At 36.2% G+C, this 16254-nt stretch overlaps 3 protein-coding genes and 1 long non-coding RNA gene across 4 annotated transcripts; 1 reads left to right on the forward strand and 3 right to left on the reverse strand.

Annotated features, from left to right (window-relative positions):
• The first annotated feature begins 50 nt into the window (after positions 1 to 50).
• Positions 51 to 11537, forward strand: LOC117566064 (protein pelota). Its single transcript, XM_034245520.2, has 5 exons — positions 51 to 401; positions 468 to 1189; positions 1250 to 1442; positions 9216 to 9322; positions 11255 to 11537. The coding sequence occupies exons 1-5, from the start codon at positions 361 to 363 to the stop codon at positions 11374 to 11376; spliced, it is 1185 nt and encodes a 394-aa protein (XP_034101411.1). The 5' UTR covers positions 51 to 360; the 3' UTR covers positions 11377 to 11537.
• LOC127565035 (uncharacterized) lies at positions 2228 to 2722 on the reverse strand. Its single transcript, XR_007954430.1, has 2 exons — positions 2459 to 2722; positions 2228 to 2406 (listed from the first exon to the last, which is right to left on the reverse strand). It is a non-coding gene; the product is annotated as an uncharacterized LOC127565035 (long non-coding RNA).
• On the reverse strand, positions 2968 to 7259 carry LOC117566065 (uncharacterized). Its single transcript, XM_034245521.2, has 3 exons — positions 7076 to 7259; positions 3803 to 4181; positions 2968 to 3702 (listed from the first exon to the last, which is right to left on the reverse strand). Exons 2-3 carry the CDS (start codon positions 4144 to 4146, stop codon positions 3585 to 3587), a joined length of 462 nt encoding a protein of 153 aa, XP_034101412.2. The 5' UTR covers positions 4147 to 4181; positions 7076 to 7259; the 3' UTR covers positions 2968 to 3584.
• Positions 11538 to 12191: 654 nt separating the features above from the next.
• Positions 12192 to 14660, reverse strand: LOC117566062 (pescadillo homolog). Its single transcript, XM_034245519.2, is given in 6 exon segments — positions 12192 to 12584; positions 12643 to 12872; positions 12947 to 14033; positions 14035 to 14046; positions 14107 to 14340; positions 14489 to 14660. Coding segments are annotated over 6 exon segments (1878 nt in total). The 5' UTR covers positions 14507 to 14660; the 3' UTR covers positions 12192 to 12287.
• Between the last annotated feature and the right edge of the window lie 1594 nt (positions 14661 to 16254).

The raw sequence follows: 16254 nt of genomic DNA on the forward strand, positions 1-16254 counted from the left end.
ATAACCGATAACACATCGTGCACGCTTTAACCTGCGCTTGTTTTGTAACACTGACAATCAGCTGTTTTAACATGCCAAAAACGTTCGCGGTGTGAAATTTGGCAAAATTTTCATAGGGGATTTGAAAGAAAAACCTGCGGAAAACGCCTCAAGAAACAACACAAAAATGCCGAATCATTTGCATGACAATCGAAAACATTTAACTCAATGCAAGTGACAAAAAGCATTCAAAAGCAAACGACACAAAGTACGCTACGCCAACTACAACAACAATAAAAGCAAACATCGTCTGGCAACGGACAACGGAGGCGCCTCAGCGTTAATAGTAACTGTAATAGCAGCAGCAAATATAGTTGCAACATGAAATTGTTGGGCAAATACGTAGACAAGGGTATGCAGGGGTAAGTACTATAATATCTATGTATATAGTGTCGTCCTCAATAATGAATTACTTTTAATCCCAAAAGTAATGTGACCCTCATGCCCGAGGAATCGGAGGACATGTGGCATGCCTACAACCTGATTGCCGAGGGTGACAGCGTACGCAGCACCACCATACGCAAGGTGCAGAATGAAACGGCCACCGGCTCCTCAACCAGCAGCCGCGTACGTACAACACTCACCATTGCTGTGGAGAGCATTGACTTTGATACACAGGCCTGCGTGCTGCGCCTCAAGGGGCGTAACATTGAGGAGAATCCCTACGTCAAGATGGGCGCCTATCATACGCTGGATCTCGAGCTGAATCGCAAATTCGAGTTGCGCAAACCTGAATGGGATACAATTGCGCTGGAACGCATTGAAATGGCCTGCGATCCCACACAATCGGCGGATGTGGCTGCCGTGGTGATGCAGGAGGGTCTGGCGCACGTGTGCCTCATTACGGCCAGCATGACACTGGTGCGCAGTAAAATTGAGGTTTCCATACCGCGGAAACGCAAAGGCAATGTACAGCAACATGAGAAGGGATTGGCCAAGTTTTATGAGCAAGTCATGCAGAGCATTTTGCGGCATGTGAATTTCGATGTGGTGAAATGTGTGCTGATTGCATCGCCGGGCTTTGTGCGCGATCAGTTCTACGATTACATGTTCCAACAGGCTGTCAAACTGGACTATAAACTGCTGCTCGAAAATAAAAGCCGTTTCATGCTGGTTCATGCCTCCTCCGGCTTTAAGCACTCACTAAAAGGTTTGTTTATCAATTAAAAATACTTTAATTTTATATTAATACAAATTTGTGACTTTACAGAGGTGCTACAAGATCCCGCTGTTATTGCCAAAATGTCCGATACGAAAGCTGCGGGCGAGGTTAAAGCATTGGAGCAATTTTATATGATGCTGCAATGTGAACCAGCCAAGGCATTCTATGGCAAGAAACATGTGCTGCGTGCTGCCGAGGCTCAATCTATAGAAACTTTGCTCATCTCCGACAATCTATTCAGGTGAGTGTGAAATATTGGGAGTCAAAAATCGCAATACTGCAATATTTACATAGATTGACTCATAGATCATATTTAAATGTGAGCTCAATTATTATTATATATAAATAACTAACTTTTTCGCTTTGAAAAATCAATGTGTTAACCACTGCAAAATAATACATTTACAAGATCACCTTTCATCTTAGATGAATCTAATCTTAAATACTTTTTTAATAGAAGCTAAATAGAATTTTTTTAAAACTTCCCCCATTTTCGATTTGCAAACTCAATTTCATTATCACAAGTAAATTATTAATTTGTCGAAGATGTAACTAATCTAAAAACTCTTTAAATACTTGTCGAGTTATTGATTTCATATCTTATCTCAACAATTTCAACTTTTCCACTTCTATGAAATCATTTTGTCAGTACAAGACAATAAATAACATATTTAAGAATGCGACAAATGTTTATAGGTATAACTAATCTTAAATTATTTAAAAAAAAGGAGCTAAAATATTCGTAAAATAGTAATTCTGATTTTACTCAACAATTTCTAATTTCAAACTCACGTAATAATTAGTTACAAGACTACAAGTTTGCATATGTAAAACCTGAATTACTCATATATCAGTAATTAAAGGTTTTCCTTTTTTTCGCTCTTTAAAAACTGAAACATTTCCGTAATGTAAAATCAGTTTCTTTATCGATTCAATGTGTCGATCGTAAGAGATTACAGTTTACTTACATATAGTAAATGATACTCAGAGTAGCCTTATCAAGTGTATTCGTTCTACATGTTCATGTTGCAATACAACAAATTTCAAGTTTAATCAAGCAGAAAGATCAAGAGCACGATCCGTTGACAAGCCCACAACGCCAAACCTTCAACTTTAACAAATTGCCAGCTTATTTTTGTTTTATTGTTAACCATACAGAACATCTGTTGATGCGCTTCATTTTGAGAGGGTCGCCAAGTGATGTACTATATGTATATTCGATGTTAGGAACCGATTTTGCAGCAATAATGAACTTACAGTTGATATCAAGTTTTTCAAACGATTCGTAGCTCATACATTTTATAAAATGACAAAAGCATTCTCATTATTTTATTAAATTTTTATTGATTGAAATTGATATTTTCTGCTATTCAAAACAATATCCATATTGTATTCTATAAGTATAACTGTGCACATGTTCAGCATTTATAATGATCTAAACAATTTCAAGAAATCTTCTCGTCTTGATTTGCAATTTCTGGTTTTAAAACTACGATAGACATTTAAAGAAATGACTGCTGTGAATACTTCTGTTATCTATTTATTAAATTCAAGATTTATAATCACTTGACATTTTAACAAGTTTAATTTAAATGTGATGGTAACAAATTAAAAGCAATTGATAAGGTAATTTTTAAAGTATTATTGTATTTTTTATTGTTTTAAATTGTTTAGACTTGAGATCAACATGATATTCTTATAAGTATCTTCCTTTTCACTACTTCTTATATATCTTTAGTAAGGATTTTAGTTAATGTTAATATTTCCTTACGCCATACGCTGAATTTCATTTATTGTGTAGCGCATCCATAGCTTGACTTTCGTTAATTTTTCAAATGATCTCAAGCGCTTTCGGATCTTCCGTCTGCCGTAGTTTATGTCGCAAATTTAGCCATTTAAAGAAAGCACGTTCAGAACGCTAATTTAATGTGCCCCCCATGACGTGCTCATGATCAAGGTTGCCCCCGCTGGCGGCGACTCGAATGGCTGCCATTTTTGGTCAGCTTTGTCGTTTTGTATTGCGTCTGTTTTGTTTATTTGATTCTGATTCTGAATCTAAATCAGAATCGGAGTCCCAAGCTGAAACTGAATAAGTGCCTTTATCGCATAGCCCGTTTACATTTTTAATGAGCCGTTGAAATTCCATTTGTTTCTGTTTTGTTTGTGTTTTTTCTCTCGTTTTTATTGTTTTTTATGCAAACTGCGTGGCATGCAATTAAATTAAGTGTTATTACTCTTGATTTACTTAGAATTAATGCTTAAAAGTCTACGCAAAATGTTTTATTCTGTTTAAAATTTAGCACGTTTAATCAGTCCCGTCATTTTTGTAGTTCAGTTGCTGAGCAGAAGCTTCTTCTCAGGAGGCTTCTCCGGCCTCTGACAATCAAAAACTATTTAAATCGCAAGTCACCAAGGTTGCCTTCATCGTTGCTGTTGCTGTTGCTGTGGTTGCTGTTCGTGCTGGCGATGTTGCTTGTGCTTTATCTCGACAGTTTTGATTGCTGTTGATTGTTTCGCAATTGATAAAGAAAAAAACCAACAAAAGAAAAAGAGCATACAAATTATATTTTTGACTTGATAAAATTGATTTGTTTTACCTACCGTCTGTGATTGCTGTTGCGGTTGTTGTGGCTGTTGCTGCGCTGTTGTTGCACGTTCCATTGATTCTTGTGTCTCTTCTGCTGTGCCACAACATCATCCAAGTCTCTGTCACTATTCTCAACTCTGCTTCGCTGTTCACTCAACAGCAAACGCTTGTAATAATCATCCAGCGTCTCACGCAACGGCAGCAGGCGGTTGGGACTGGAAGTATGGCTGGAACTGAAACTGTGGCTATAACTGGTATTAGGCGGTGGTGGGCGGCACTTTCTGTGTAGCTTATTATCATCGTTCCACTGCGGATAGCCCAGCTCGGAGATTGTGTAGTCTGGCTGCTTGGTTAGCATCTCGATACGTTCAGCGATCACTCTTTGTCTAGGAACTAAAGTGGAAACAGTGAACAGTGAATAAGAGAGTTAAAGAATGCTCGACATAATAATCGCAGAGTATAACATTTGCCTCATTCTATTTTAACTTCCTTTGTGAATATCATTTCTGATCTCTCTATTTAATTACTGCGCTCTTTTAGAAGTTCTTCTAATGTCAATGTTCAAACCAAATTAAAATTGCCATTAACAGCTTAAGTTATTTAGAAATTCAGCAATAGACATAAACATAACATAAATAAACACTTGAGATTTCAAATAAACATTTATGAAGATCAGATAAATTTAATTCACAAAAATTGTTTATTTACTCCTTTTTAAACATTATTGTCAAAATCATTTCACTAAAATTGCATTTCAAATTAATTGTTGAGAAGTGGTTTAGTGACATGAATATAATATGAAGAATAGCAATGCATAGCCTATAACTATTTATATATAATAGCTATGGTAAGTCACATAGATAGATAAAGCTGACTAATTTTCACATCTCTCATTCAAAAAGATCGTCTATTTAATTAACAGGTAGTCGTTTAATTTGGCAAATATAATGTAGCTGTTGTTTACATGAATAACACGTAAACAGTCTGAAGTTTTTAATAGACTTTAAATACTCAAGTACTTTCGGAGTTGCTACTCTATTAAACAGAGGGAGAGAGAGAGAGAGAGAGAGAAAATAAAGCCGTAAGACAGTTGCTAGGTGTTCTAGTTTCCAGTCTTTGTGTATTGTGTGTTTTTTGCTTCTTTCACACGCGTATTAAGTACGAGTAATTCAAGCTTTGTTCAATACACAATTCCCGCAGTCCCTCAACTGTATTCAGAGTCGGATGTCAGCCTGATTAGTAGCGGCGTCTGAGAACTTTGTTTACACTACGTTATTTAAGTTTAAGTCTTAAGCTTTAAGACGTGAGTTTTGATTTACACTAGCCAAAAAAAAAATGTAAATTCTAAATATATCTGTAGCTCGCTATCTGTATCTTTTATTATTTGTGTTTTGTATATAGAATTTGACTATTCAGCTGTGACATTTCTTTGTTTCGTGCTGCTAAAACGCAAAACGCGTGCTAATTATTATTATACCGCTCAGCTGTGGGCGTGAAAACAACTACAACATGAACAACAACATTAATTAGGAATTTCAATCTATTAAATCGCACCGTTTATGGTTTGCCCTGGAGGCAAGTTTCAAGCGGTCAAGTCTTGCACCCATTTTGATTGAAAATTACTTTTTTGTTCTGCTAACTTGTGTTCCACATGGGAGACACACTTTGTGTTCTGCTGTGTAATATGATCCACATTTGTCGAGTTGTGGCAAAAGTCTTTGACTGCCTCTTGAATATTTTTAATGCCACCTCCCGTCTATTTCTGCCTCTGCCTCTGCCTCTTTCCTTCCTCGCGATGCCCGTTTCTTTTCTTTATTGCGCTGCGCTCTTTCAATGGATTTATTTTTCTTCGATTTATCTGTCCAACCAGTTTTTCTAGTCTTTTGTTTTAGGGCGTTGCAGACCACGTCTTATGACTTGCAACGCGCCCCTATTTGCAGTTTGCAGCTGCGGCTGCTTGTTGTTTTCTTTTTGTCTTTTCGTTTTTATTAATATTTCTGCGTGTTTGCATTTGAGTTTGTGTGTGTAAATATTGACTTGAAAACAATGTTGTATATTTCTTTAAAATTATTTTGGGCACGTGTTCATTGCGAAAGTTTCGTGGTTTTTTTTTTGGAGTTGTGTAAGAAACGAAAGGGCTCCGATTTTAGGTTGCACAAAACGTATATACATTCCCCTCTTATCTGTCAATTTATTTGCTTAGTTTTGGAGCCAATTTCCAAGTGCTGAAACTGTATCATTATCGAATCGTGTTCTATTTATATGCCAGCATTGGAATGCTCGATTGATCGTGGAGTTTGTTGCATGATTCATGCACTTTCAGAGCATAGAAGAAATCTTAATTCCTTTGAAATATTCACAACTTCTGTATATTTAGCAAAAAGTGTATTTCATGTTCGACATTATTTAATCAACTGTTTCCAAAGTCACTTTGTATTTGGGTTGAGTAGAGATGTTGACGTTATTGTGGCCCACAAAAGAAACCAGCGATTGTTCAAGTTTTGCATTAGATGACAGTTAACTACTTGAGTTTTACCTTTAAAAGTCACAAGAAATTAACAAAAAGACAGACAGTCTTTGATTAAAAACTCGTATTGTGATGCCCCCAAAAATGTATTTTATTTGTTTATATATGTGAGACGCAGTTGCTTTCATTAAAATACGTTTGGTTGGCAAATCTGAACCAGTTTATATTGTTTTTTTCAATTCCGCTCAAAGAGATGCAAAATTTCACAAGATTTTCATGGCTCAATTTGCAAGTTAAATGAGACGGAGAACGTATCTTGAGGCCAGCAGCGAGTGTGACCTCTTCCCCTTTGCCCCTGCCCCAATCCACCTCCACTCGATGCCGCTTGGCTCATGGCTCTTTTCACCTACGTTCCGTTAATTCCATTATAACAATTGATTTCATTGTGCAATCATTGTCACGCAACAACAGTAACAACGCATTCAATGTATGCATGGCAATTCAACGACAGCTCTTGCGGTTAACGGATGAGTGTAAAGATACACAGGTATCTCACAGATACACAGATACAATTGCAACCAGAGCTGCTGCGATTGCTGCTACTTTAATGTTGATCTTGTCTCTTCTCTGTTTTGTTGCCTGTTGCATTGCCCAGCTCTGACTCAAAGCCACAAAATTCCAAAGACGTCAGCGGTATTCGCTATTCACTCGAATGCTGCTCCAAAACTTGATTTCTTTCTTTCCTTCTCTTAGTTTTTTCCCCTCATTTGCACTTGACATGGCCAACAACAACTTTCACTTGGTTTTTTTTTGCACGCACCTTTTGCTTTCTTTTTGTATTTTATTTGTGCACTGTTTATTTGGGCGGTTGTAGAAGGGGGTCTTTGGGTTTCTTAGCACCAATTTCTTTCTCGACACGATGTCTGACGGCGCTTCGCTTCTCGCTTGCCGTATTCTACGCTCGTTTCCGATGTGTTCCGCGCCGCAACAAAGCCGCTTTACAACTGATTCTACACGAATAGGCAGCGCTGCAGTCTCTGCGGCTCTCGCACGCTCTCTTCTGATACCCTGTAGATTGCCGTCAAGCTGGCTGCTTTCTCATGTGCATGAGATTGGAGAATCTACTTGAGTATGGTTTTTTTTTAGCTTTGTAAAAGTTACAATATACTATAAAAAAAGTATATAATGCATTACAATTTCGATTTATTTAAAATTTGCATTTAATTTTTTTGTTTCAAACCTTTTCAAATAAATAGCATTCAAACAGTTCAGCAAATTATTTTGTAACGATCCGTAAAATATATGCATATGAGAACTTCTTAGTTTTTTAGAGACTAAAGAAAACTTACGTATAAAATACAATAGATTTATTTATCTACTTTAGTGTGATTATAGCCATTTTTCTTGTTAGAGCAATTTAAAGTATCTTTTAACGGCAATAAACTATATCAATTTAAATAAATTTGTTTATTAGACATTATGATATAATATTATAAATTAATTTGGAACAAAAATGTCCAGGGTGTGCTTCAAATGGACAAACTTAGAGTTTTTTGCCATATGCTACTACACGTGCTGTGGAACGTATTCCACACAGCGTATGAGTTGATAAAGCGATCGATAGCGCAACTGGTCACACTTAAGCGTTCGTTAAGCTCTTCGACGCTCTTATGTGACCATAGAGTAAAAGAGAAGTCAAGAAAAAGAGCGAGGGAGATAGAGAGCCACTCTGTCTGCTTTTTTTGTATTATCAATAAAATGATAATTGAAATTTTACCTGCGCTTGTATTTTTTGCGGCTTGCTGTTTATTTTTTTGCATACATTTTTCTCGCGAGGTATTTTTTTTAATCTTTGAAGCATTAACATTTTTAAGGTTTTTGAACCTGTAATTAAAAGTGCCGGCGTTTTAGTCGTCGTTTAGTCATTTATAGCGTAATATACTCGTACTTTCTGAGGGTTCTGCTGACTTCATACTTGCATTTTCATCACCATTACCTCAACAAGTTATTAAACGTAACCTTTGTCGCCTTTTTTTCTGCTCCCATAAATTCCCGCTAAGCTTGACACCTTCATGCATTATGTATGTACATAGCAGATAAGTTCCACTCATCACGTGCCATGATTAAGCGCTTTGGTATTTGTATCGGGTATAAAGTATCGTTTTGGATGTGCAATATCACGTACATTGAATCGTAATAGATATTAATTGATTCGCATATAGTATATGCATAATGCGCTCTCAGGGCTTTTGAGCTCCGCTGCTGCTGCTGCATTTTCTCATTGAAAACGTTTGAAGGTAAATAGCTTTAACTGATCTTAACATTTAATAGGGCTTACGAAGCATCCACTTTATGCATACTTCGTAAGTTTTTATTACCTTGATTTTAGCCAAAGAATTCGCTATAGCATTCAAGTAATTTCATTTTATTTACTAAATGCAGCCCCATTTAGTATAGAGTATCCTCAAGAATTTCATTCATTAAATCTTGGGTTAAAATTGCCAGCCCTTCCAAATTTAATTACTTCCCATGTAAGTTTATATTTAATTATTGTAGATGAGATATTTATTTAGAGCTGGATTACATTTTATATTATTATGATTTCCATGGTAGTCTAGATGGCCAGATATACAGAATTTCGTAACGATCTTCAATCTATTATAAGAATGCTATTTCCGAGAATCGAATACATTTTATTAGAAATACTCATTTTTATTTTAACTTGAATAATATTTTGTCAATGATTAAGCTCATTTAATGCGTATTTCGTAAGTTCGATTCCAGTTCAGTTGTCTTTATCACTGAAGGGTTTCAAATAATTTTTGACGATTAATATTTTGATTATTGAATCAGCTGGTCTTCACAATACAAATCTCCATTTCCATTAAATTTTTGTTTCCCATGCATTTACTCGTTATAAGAAAACAATTTTTCATCACACTCTTCTTGTTGTTTTGCAGATGCCAAGATGTAAATCTCAGGAAAGAATATGTTAACTTGGTGGAATCGGTGCGCGATGCAGGCGGTGAGGTCAAGATATTCTCCAGCATGCATATATCGGGAGAACGTAAGTATTATATATATATACATATGTGTATATATACATATATCTATGTAATTGTAAAATCAAATGTGTGAGATCAAAGGGTTGTCTGGCCTGAAGAGTATTTGTTTGTCTGCCAAAGAATCTTATCTTGCATCATATGTTCTACTATTAAGAAAATATGCAATTTTCTATGCTTGTTGCTGATTTGTGTACGAGATTATGCGAGTGTGTGTGTGTGTGCTTAGGCCTCCCCCTGTCTAATAACCTCGTTAAGAATTCTATTTTTAAATGGCTCGCATTGCACACACTATACACACACACACACTCACACACACTCTCGAGACACATGTATTTCTGTTAAGGAATCTCCCGCAATGCATTCATTCTACATGTGTTGTGCATCTTCGCAAAACCATTGAAAATCATCGTGTGTAGAGGACACTTTCAATTTTCAAATTAATTTCACTTGACGTTAATTAAAAATGCATTTTACATGTTCTCGTAAATATTTCGCAGATACATTTGTATTTTAAAAAGATGCAAAATGCGCTTGCTTTCGCCGGCTGCTTGGCAAATGACTCACGTGTCGCATTTTATTTGGCTTTATTTTGTTCTTATCAATTGTCTGCGACTTGGCAACGCATTTTGCCAATTTTTTCACGTAAATGGGTCGCTTCGTTATAAAAATAGAATCCAATACTTTGTAATTACATGTTCAGCAGCTACACAGCGAACAGAGAAATAACCCAGTGAAGAATATTGCTTAAAAATAAATCAAGCTTATTATTTACATTTTGTAAATGTTTAAAAAGCAATTATTTTATATCTGTTGTAAGCTTAAGCCACATGGTCATATGATAACGTAAGGTCTTTTAAGTAATAAATTAATTTTAAATGTGCTTTATAAGTGTAGATTAAATTCTTGAATTAAAGTCATGTTATCTATTTTGATAGGCAGTCTTTTAAACCATGTCATTCAATGTGAATCAAGTGAGGCAAGTCTATAAAATTACAGCGTATTTTTTATTCGTACAGACTCTTATTTGCACTTCTGTGTATGCTGGATATAATGAAATTTGCATATATCGTAGCTGTCTTTCAACACCACTTGAACATTTCTACATTATTTTACGCCTTATCGCTGCTGCGCTTCCTTCTCAAGTACTTTTGTTTTTTCTTTATTTTCCACGCCATAATCAGCTCTAAATTACTTGTATAAACATTGTAGAACGAGTTGTAAACAAAACGAGCACTTGATTTAAATTGTGTGCAGATAACCGGACAATTTCAATGAGCAAACCGAATAAGAAGGAAAGAACAGAATAAAACAAAAAACAGAATCGAACTGAACCTATACTAAAGTCAAGCACATTGAGCAATTCACAAAGTTCACACGGAATGCATGTTATACTTTTTGTTGTATTTTAAATAAATTACAGTATTCTAGTTTTTAATTGCTTGTAGCATTAGCATATTGTAATGTACCCCCAAGTTGAATGTTAAGTTCAAAACTGACTCAGATTGTTAAAGTTAGAACCGGTGAGCCTTGAGTTTCACAGTTGTTAACTCCTACGCCCAGTGCAAAAAAAACGTAATATATAAAACTTGTTCTTTTCCATTGCATATTGCTAGCCTTGATTGGCAAAACTGTGGGAATACCGCTCTTAGGCCCAGTTGTTGATCGGATTTAATCTAAATGACCGGATGTCTAAATTGTTCTATTATTTGGGTTACTTTGAACCAGTCAAAGTTGGTTTAGTTCCCAGCTAGTTAATAAAGTTCAAGATTGTGTCAAAGAACGGAAAAAATAATATAAAACTCACATAAAACTAGATGTTAAGCATTCTAAAAATAATATGCATACGTATTGTTTCATAATTAAATGTTCTAAACAAGCTTGTTGACTACAAGAAAATAATTAAATATTATTTAATCTCCTATCTCTTATTATAGAACTCGCTCAACTGACTGGTATTGCAGCTCTTCTGCGTTTTCCGATGCCTGAGCTGGAGGACAGCGATGATGATGACGATGAGGATGGTGCGGCGGGCGGCGACAACAGCGATAGCGATTAAGAACCTACTCCTAAACAAAAATAAAACCCCAATATGTAGAAACCTTAGCATTTTGTAAAAAAGATAAACGAAATATTTGACTTAGGAATAAAAGCGTCGAACTGGAGACTCTCATGAAACAGAGTTACAAAAAGAAAAAAAAAAAAAAAAAAACAATACAAGATATATACATAAAATCATTTATATATATACACACACATACGTAGAGTAATAGGTACTATGACAGACTTGGACTGTGTCAGGGCATATACAATACACGACTACTATATACAAATATCTAGGTTTATTTAATGAGACATGAAAGGCGGCATGCGTTAGTTCAAATTATGAGGAGAACAAAATGAAAGAAAGAGAAATAGAGATCAACTAAGTCGTTAACATATACATACATATGTAATAAATATAAACAATTGCTTTAGCTATAAAAACAGTTATCCCTCCCTTAAGAAGCAACCAACTAATACGAAACTATTCTAATAACAGTCGGTGTTCAGTGATTGCAATTTACACATAAAGTTTTTTAACATTATTATTCTCTTTTTTTGACCACATACTTATAAGAATTGTTACTTTTTGACTGCGCTCTTTTTGTTGTTAATACTTGATATTTTGTGCTTTTATAAAATTTCATTGTGTTCATTCATAAACTTATAAACATTGATTATTACAAGATTCTGATTGTTCGAAATTTGATTCTAAGCTTTACAAATAAATTGAAATAATTGTGCAACGGATGTGGAATTGTTTTAAATTCAACTGTATTAGAATCTTGCCAACTTTTCACGTGCCCCCAACTTCTAAGTACATAAAAACTATTTTTGTTTGAAATATTTTTTTTTATTTTTTGTTAGATAAAAGTTAAGCCTAAGGATCAAGACACAGCTAATGGAATACCGCAAAGGCAGATCCGTTTATTTGCCACCCAGTTTGGAGGCAGCTGCTGCCGCAGCGGCTGCCGCTTTACGCGCCTCCCGCTTCGCCGTCTTTTTGGCTTCCTTGTCATTGGCATCGATAGTGCGTCGCTTTTTGCGCAACAGCCATTCCTCCTTCTCCTGCGTTTGTTGCTTGCGGATCAGATGACGGAACAGATTACGATGGCGTGGTTTCACCATGCGAGCCTTCAGACGATGCTCATCCACCTCAGCCTTGCGCTCTTGCCGTTTATTTACCTTGTGCACTTTGCCAGATTGCACAGACATCTTTTGCTTCTACAGAAAGAAAAAATTTTTTAGTAAATGTGTTTAACTTTAATATACGATGACGCACCTCTTCTTTCAATCGTCGAGTCTTTTCATCGACTTCCTCTTCTTCATCGTCCTCTTCGCTTGCTTCTTCAGCGTCGCTCAATTCATCCTCGTTAACACCATCTACTCCACCATACTTCTTGTACTCTGCTGTTTCTTCCTGATAGGCACGCTGCAGCTGTTCATCGAGCAGCTCCTGGTCAATACCTTCTTCCTCTGGCTCTTCTTCATCAGATTCATCATCGCTTTGAACTGACAGAAAAAAAAAAAAAAACAAAATGCAATTGACTAACCTATTAAAAGGATTATCTATTGTATGTGCTTACCGTGCGTTTCGATCAACGAGGGATCGTGCAGCGCCTTTTCCTCGGGCGGAATATAAGTATCGCGCTTGGCATCGACAAATGGCGATAAATGGGCCGGCAACTGTTCTCCTAGGAAGTACTGATTAGTGGGCAGCAATTGGCGACGATTGACACAGTCGAAGAGCCACTGAGGCTGAATGTAATCTCTTGAGATATACTGAGTGCTCAGGCTGGGTCTGTCGACAATCTGATGCGTAATTGTTTCATCGCTTTCGTCAAAAGTGGCACCCGAAAAGATCGATGAATCCCACGACACTTTGCCGCCAAACGAACGGATGATGATGACCAACGGTTCTCGTGGCACCTCGCGATTAATAAAGAATTTCAGGCCCTTGAAGAGAGTGCGCAAACGCGACACTTCCTGGGCTTCCTGTTTCATTTTGATGATGCGCTTAGAGTCGCCATCCTGCTCTAGCAGATCCATATCAATTTCCGGCTCCTCCTCATCTTCCTGCAGTTTGTCGGTGCGCAACAGCTCAAAGTTCAGTGCTGCAATGCGATCGGAGACAAAGCTGGATTCATCTTTCAAGGTATCCTCGCTATCCTGCAACACACTGCTGGGAAATTGTGGTGGATATGCCAAGTTGAGGCCATGGAACAAACGGAAATTGGTGAAGCCCATCATGATAGTATAGAACTCTACAAAAATGGACATGACTTTGAAGTCAACCTCTTGACGCGACTGAGGCTTGAATGGATAGTAGTGTGGTACAATCCAGGTGACCTTCTGTCCCTTAATTTCGGCTTGGAAGTAATAACCCTTAATGGATATAAAGACCTTGCGCAGTGACTTTGAGGCGATGATATAGTGCAAGAATTCGATGGTCAATCGGCGGCACAAGCTTGACTGTTCACGTGGAATCAAATGCAGCGATGGAAATGTGCTGAACAGAAACAGCAGCGTTAGACAATCATCCAAATCCTTGAGAGCATCAATGAAAGTCGGATAGCGTTCCTTAACAATATGATCCAGTTTTAGCTCGGGGAACATGGCCAGACGACGATTCAGATTGCGGAAATCTTTGATAGCACGATCGCGTCCTGTTTTTCCGGGCAAAAATCTACAAAATGCAAAATTATTTATGTTGTCGACATTTCATAAGAGCGTTTTGTTTATTTACCTTGTAGTCACGCAGGGTCCACACGATGGACTCGTGCAGTAGAAAGCGTATGTCCTTGGCATGGTACAAAATTTTGATCTCCGATGAACCCTTCTGTGCACGACGTCTGTGCTTTGGCTCGCGGGGATAAACTCCCTTCAAGATGCACAGGCGGCGAAAGTCATTCAGCGAAAGCTGTAGTTTCCGCAAGGCAGCACGACGGCTGATATATTGTGTGGCTTCGCCAGCTTCGTACTTCAAATGAAAATATATTCTGGGTTAATGATTGCTTAGCTACATAATGTAGTCGATATGCCGTCACTTGGAAAGTGTATTGAAAATAACCTCACAGTCAACGGCAAACAACTGCGTTGTTAATATTTTCATTTATTTTATTGCTTACCTTCTTCGGACGTCTCATATTGTCTGTCGATTAGTACAAAATCTTCGTGTGGACTAAAAGAATAGTTTTTCACAGCTGAGCTGGCTGTAAATATATTTTTTTTATCTAAAAAACACGCGCCGAACCAAAACACACGTTTTTGTGTTGTTGGTCGCGTGGGAAGGGAATAGTGTGACCAACGTGCGATATTAGGTAAAGGTAGTTTAACGTCGATGGCATTATCGATGTTTTTGAAATTCCCTTAACCATCGATATTTTTTGTAACAATGTTTAAAATATAAATTAAATTGTTTTTAAATGTATTATTTCATATGGGGTTAAATTTTATGTAATCTGTTATACCAAAAAAAGACAAATTCTATTAGTGGCAAAAGGTATGTGCAGACTTGTGCATATATCGATGTTTCTCCCTTTACCATTGAAAATAAACTCATCGCAATTTGAAATGAAAGTGCTGCCCATCTACATACGTGGAATGGCGCGAAATTCGAAATTCAAACAGTAGTTAATTGCCTTTGGATAACTCATTTTATTGAATCTGTTTTATTGTTTTTATAGGTAGGTATTGTATTGAGAAAATAACATACAGTCTAAGTTTGTTGTATTATATAATATTCGTTATATATTAGTTAGTTTGAACATTAACTTTATATTTTTTTGTTTGCAATATGCTGACTGCAATTTTGTTTTGACAATTTTTTTGTTGTTGTTAAATAACAAAGGTTTATATTAAACTTGCCATTTTGTTTCGTTTTCATTTTTCGTTTGCTGCGGCTCTGCTACAACTTGGCGATGTAACGGTATTAATAATGCTCGTTATTTGACGCCCTCATCAATGTTTGTGAAATTGTGTGTTAGATTATGTGTTTAGTGTGTGTTTGTTATTGTTAATTTGTGTGTGTTGTTTGTTAAGCGTTGTTGGTTATGATTCCAATGTATCTGAGTGTGATTTGTTGTATATTTCACCTAAATAACTAGTTAACATTGTATCTATGTTTATAGCTTCGATTTTTTTTTTTTTTTTTTTTTTTTTTTGATTTACATAAGTGTCGTTCCGTTTGCGCCCCTCTCTTCATTTCGTATATTTTCGCCATATTTGACTCAATTATTCATATATTGTGTGCCAGCTCTACGTACATCGTACATACATATGTACATACATATTCGAAATTGACTATTTATTTGATTTGCTTCTAGATTTTTTGGTTATTTCCGATTTCATGTAATGGTTTGTGGATGCGCAGGATGGGGGGGACTGAGGGTAAATTGAGTGTGTGTACTTTTTGTTGTATAAAATCTAAATGTTTCCCATTAAATATAATATGTACTTCTATAAAGTAAATAACATTCTGTATTATAGCATTGCTGTATTATTTGCAACTGTTGTAAAGTAAAGCTGAAATTGATAATTTCAGCAAGTTTAGGGATTCCCGGTTTATTAATCCATCATATTGCATCACTTCGTTTGACTGGTTGACAGGATCGTCTTCGTCGGTCCTGTTCTTTAAGGCTTACAATATACAAATACAAAGATACGGAATTTATCGAACTTAAAACAATAAACAGAATAAAACATATATTGTATAACTGAGACTATTATTATTGTTGTTATTATTATTATTATTATTATTATTATTTACTGTCAGATTCGTTTCATTGACAGTTGACTTTTTTATGATCTTTTCATATTATTTGTATAAATTATTTTGTACAATCTTATGTGCTAAAAGCGTATCAGTTATTAAAATTAATTCTCTTTTGTTATA

The sequence above is a fragment of the Drosophila albomicans genome, chromosome 2L (genome assembly GCF_009650485.2).
Source record: "Drosophila albomicans strain 15112-1751.03 chromosome 2L, ASM965048v2, whole genome shotgun sequence".
In the NCBI taxonomy this organism is placed as follows: Eukaryota; Metazoa; Arthropoda; class Insecta; order Diptera; family Drosophilidae; genus Drosophila; species Drosophila albomicans.

Bases quoted from the DNA above. Each gene is read 5' to 3' on its own strand.
- LOC117566064 (XM_034245520.2), top strand. From the start codon at position 361: ATGAAATTGTTGGGCAAATACGTAGACAAGGGTATGCAGGG. The intron at 1,190-1,249 runs GTTTGTTTATCA...GTGACTTTACAG, and splicing joins CTTTAAGCACTCACTAAAAG to AGGTGCTACAAGATCCCGCT. The intron at 9,323-11,254 runs GTAAGTATTATA...CTCTTATTATAG, and splicing joins CATGCATATATCGGGAGAAC to AACTCGCTCAACTGACTGGT.
- LOC117566065 (XM_034245521.2), bottom strand. From the start codon at position 4,146: ATGCTAACCAAGCAGCCAGACTACACAATCTCCGAGCTGGGCTATCCG. The intron at 3,703-3,802 runs GTAGGTAAAACA...AACAATCAACAG, and splicing joins CGCAACAGCAATCACAGACG to CAATCAAAACTGTCGAGATA.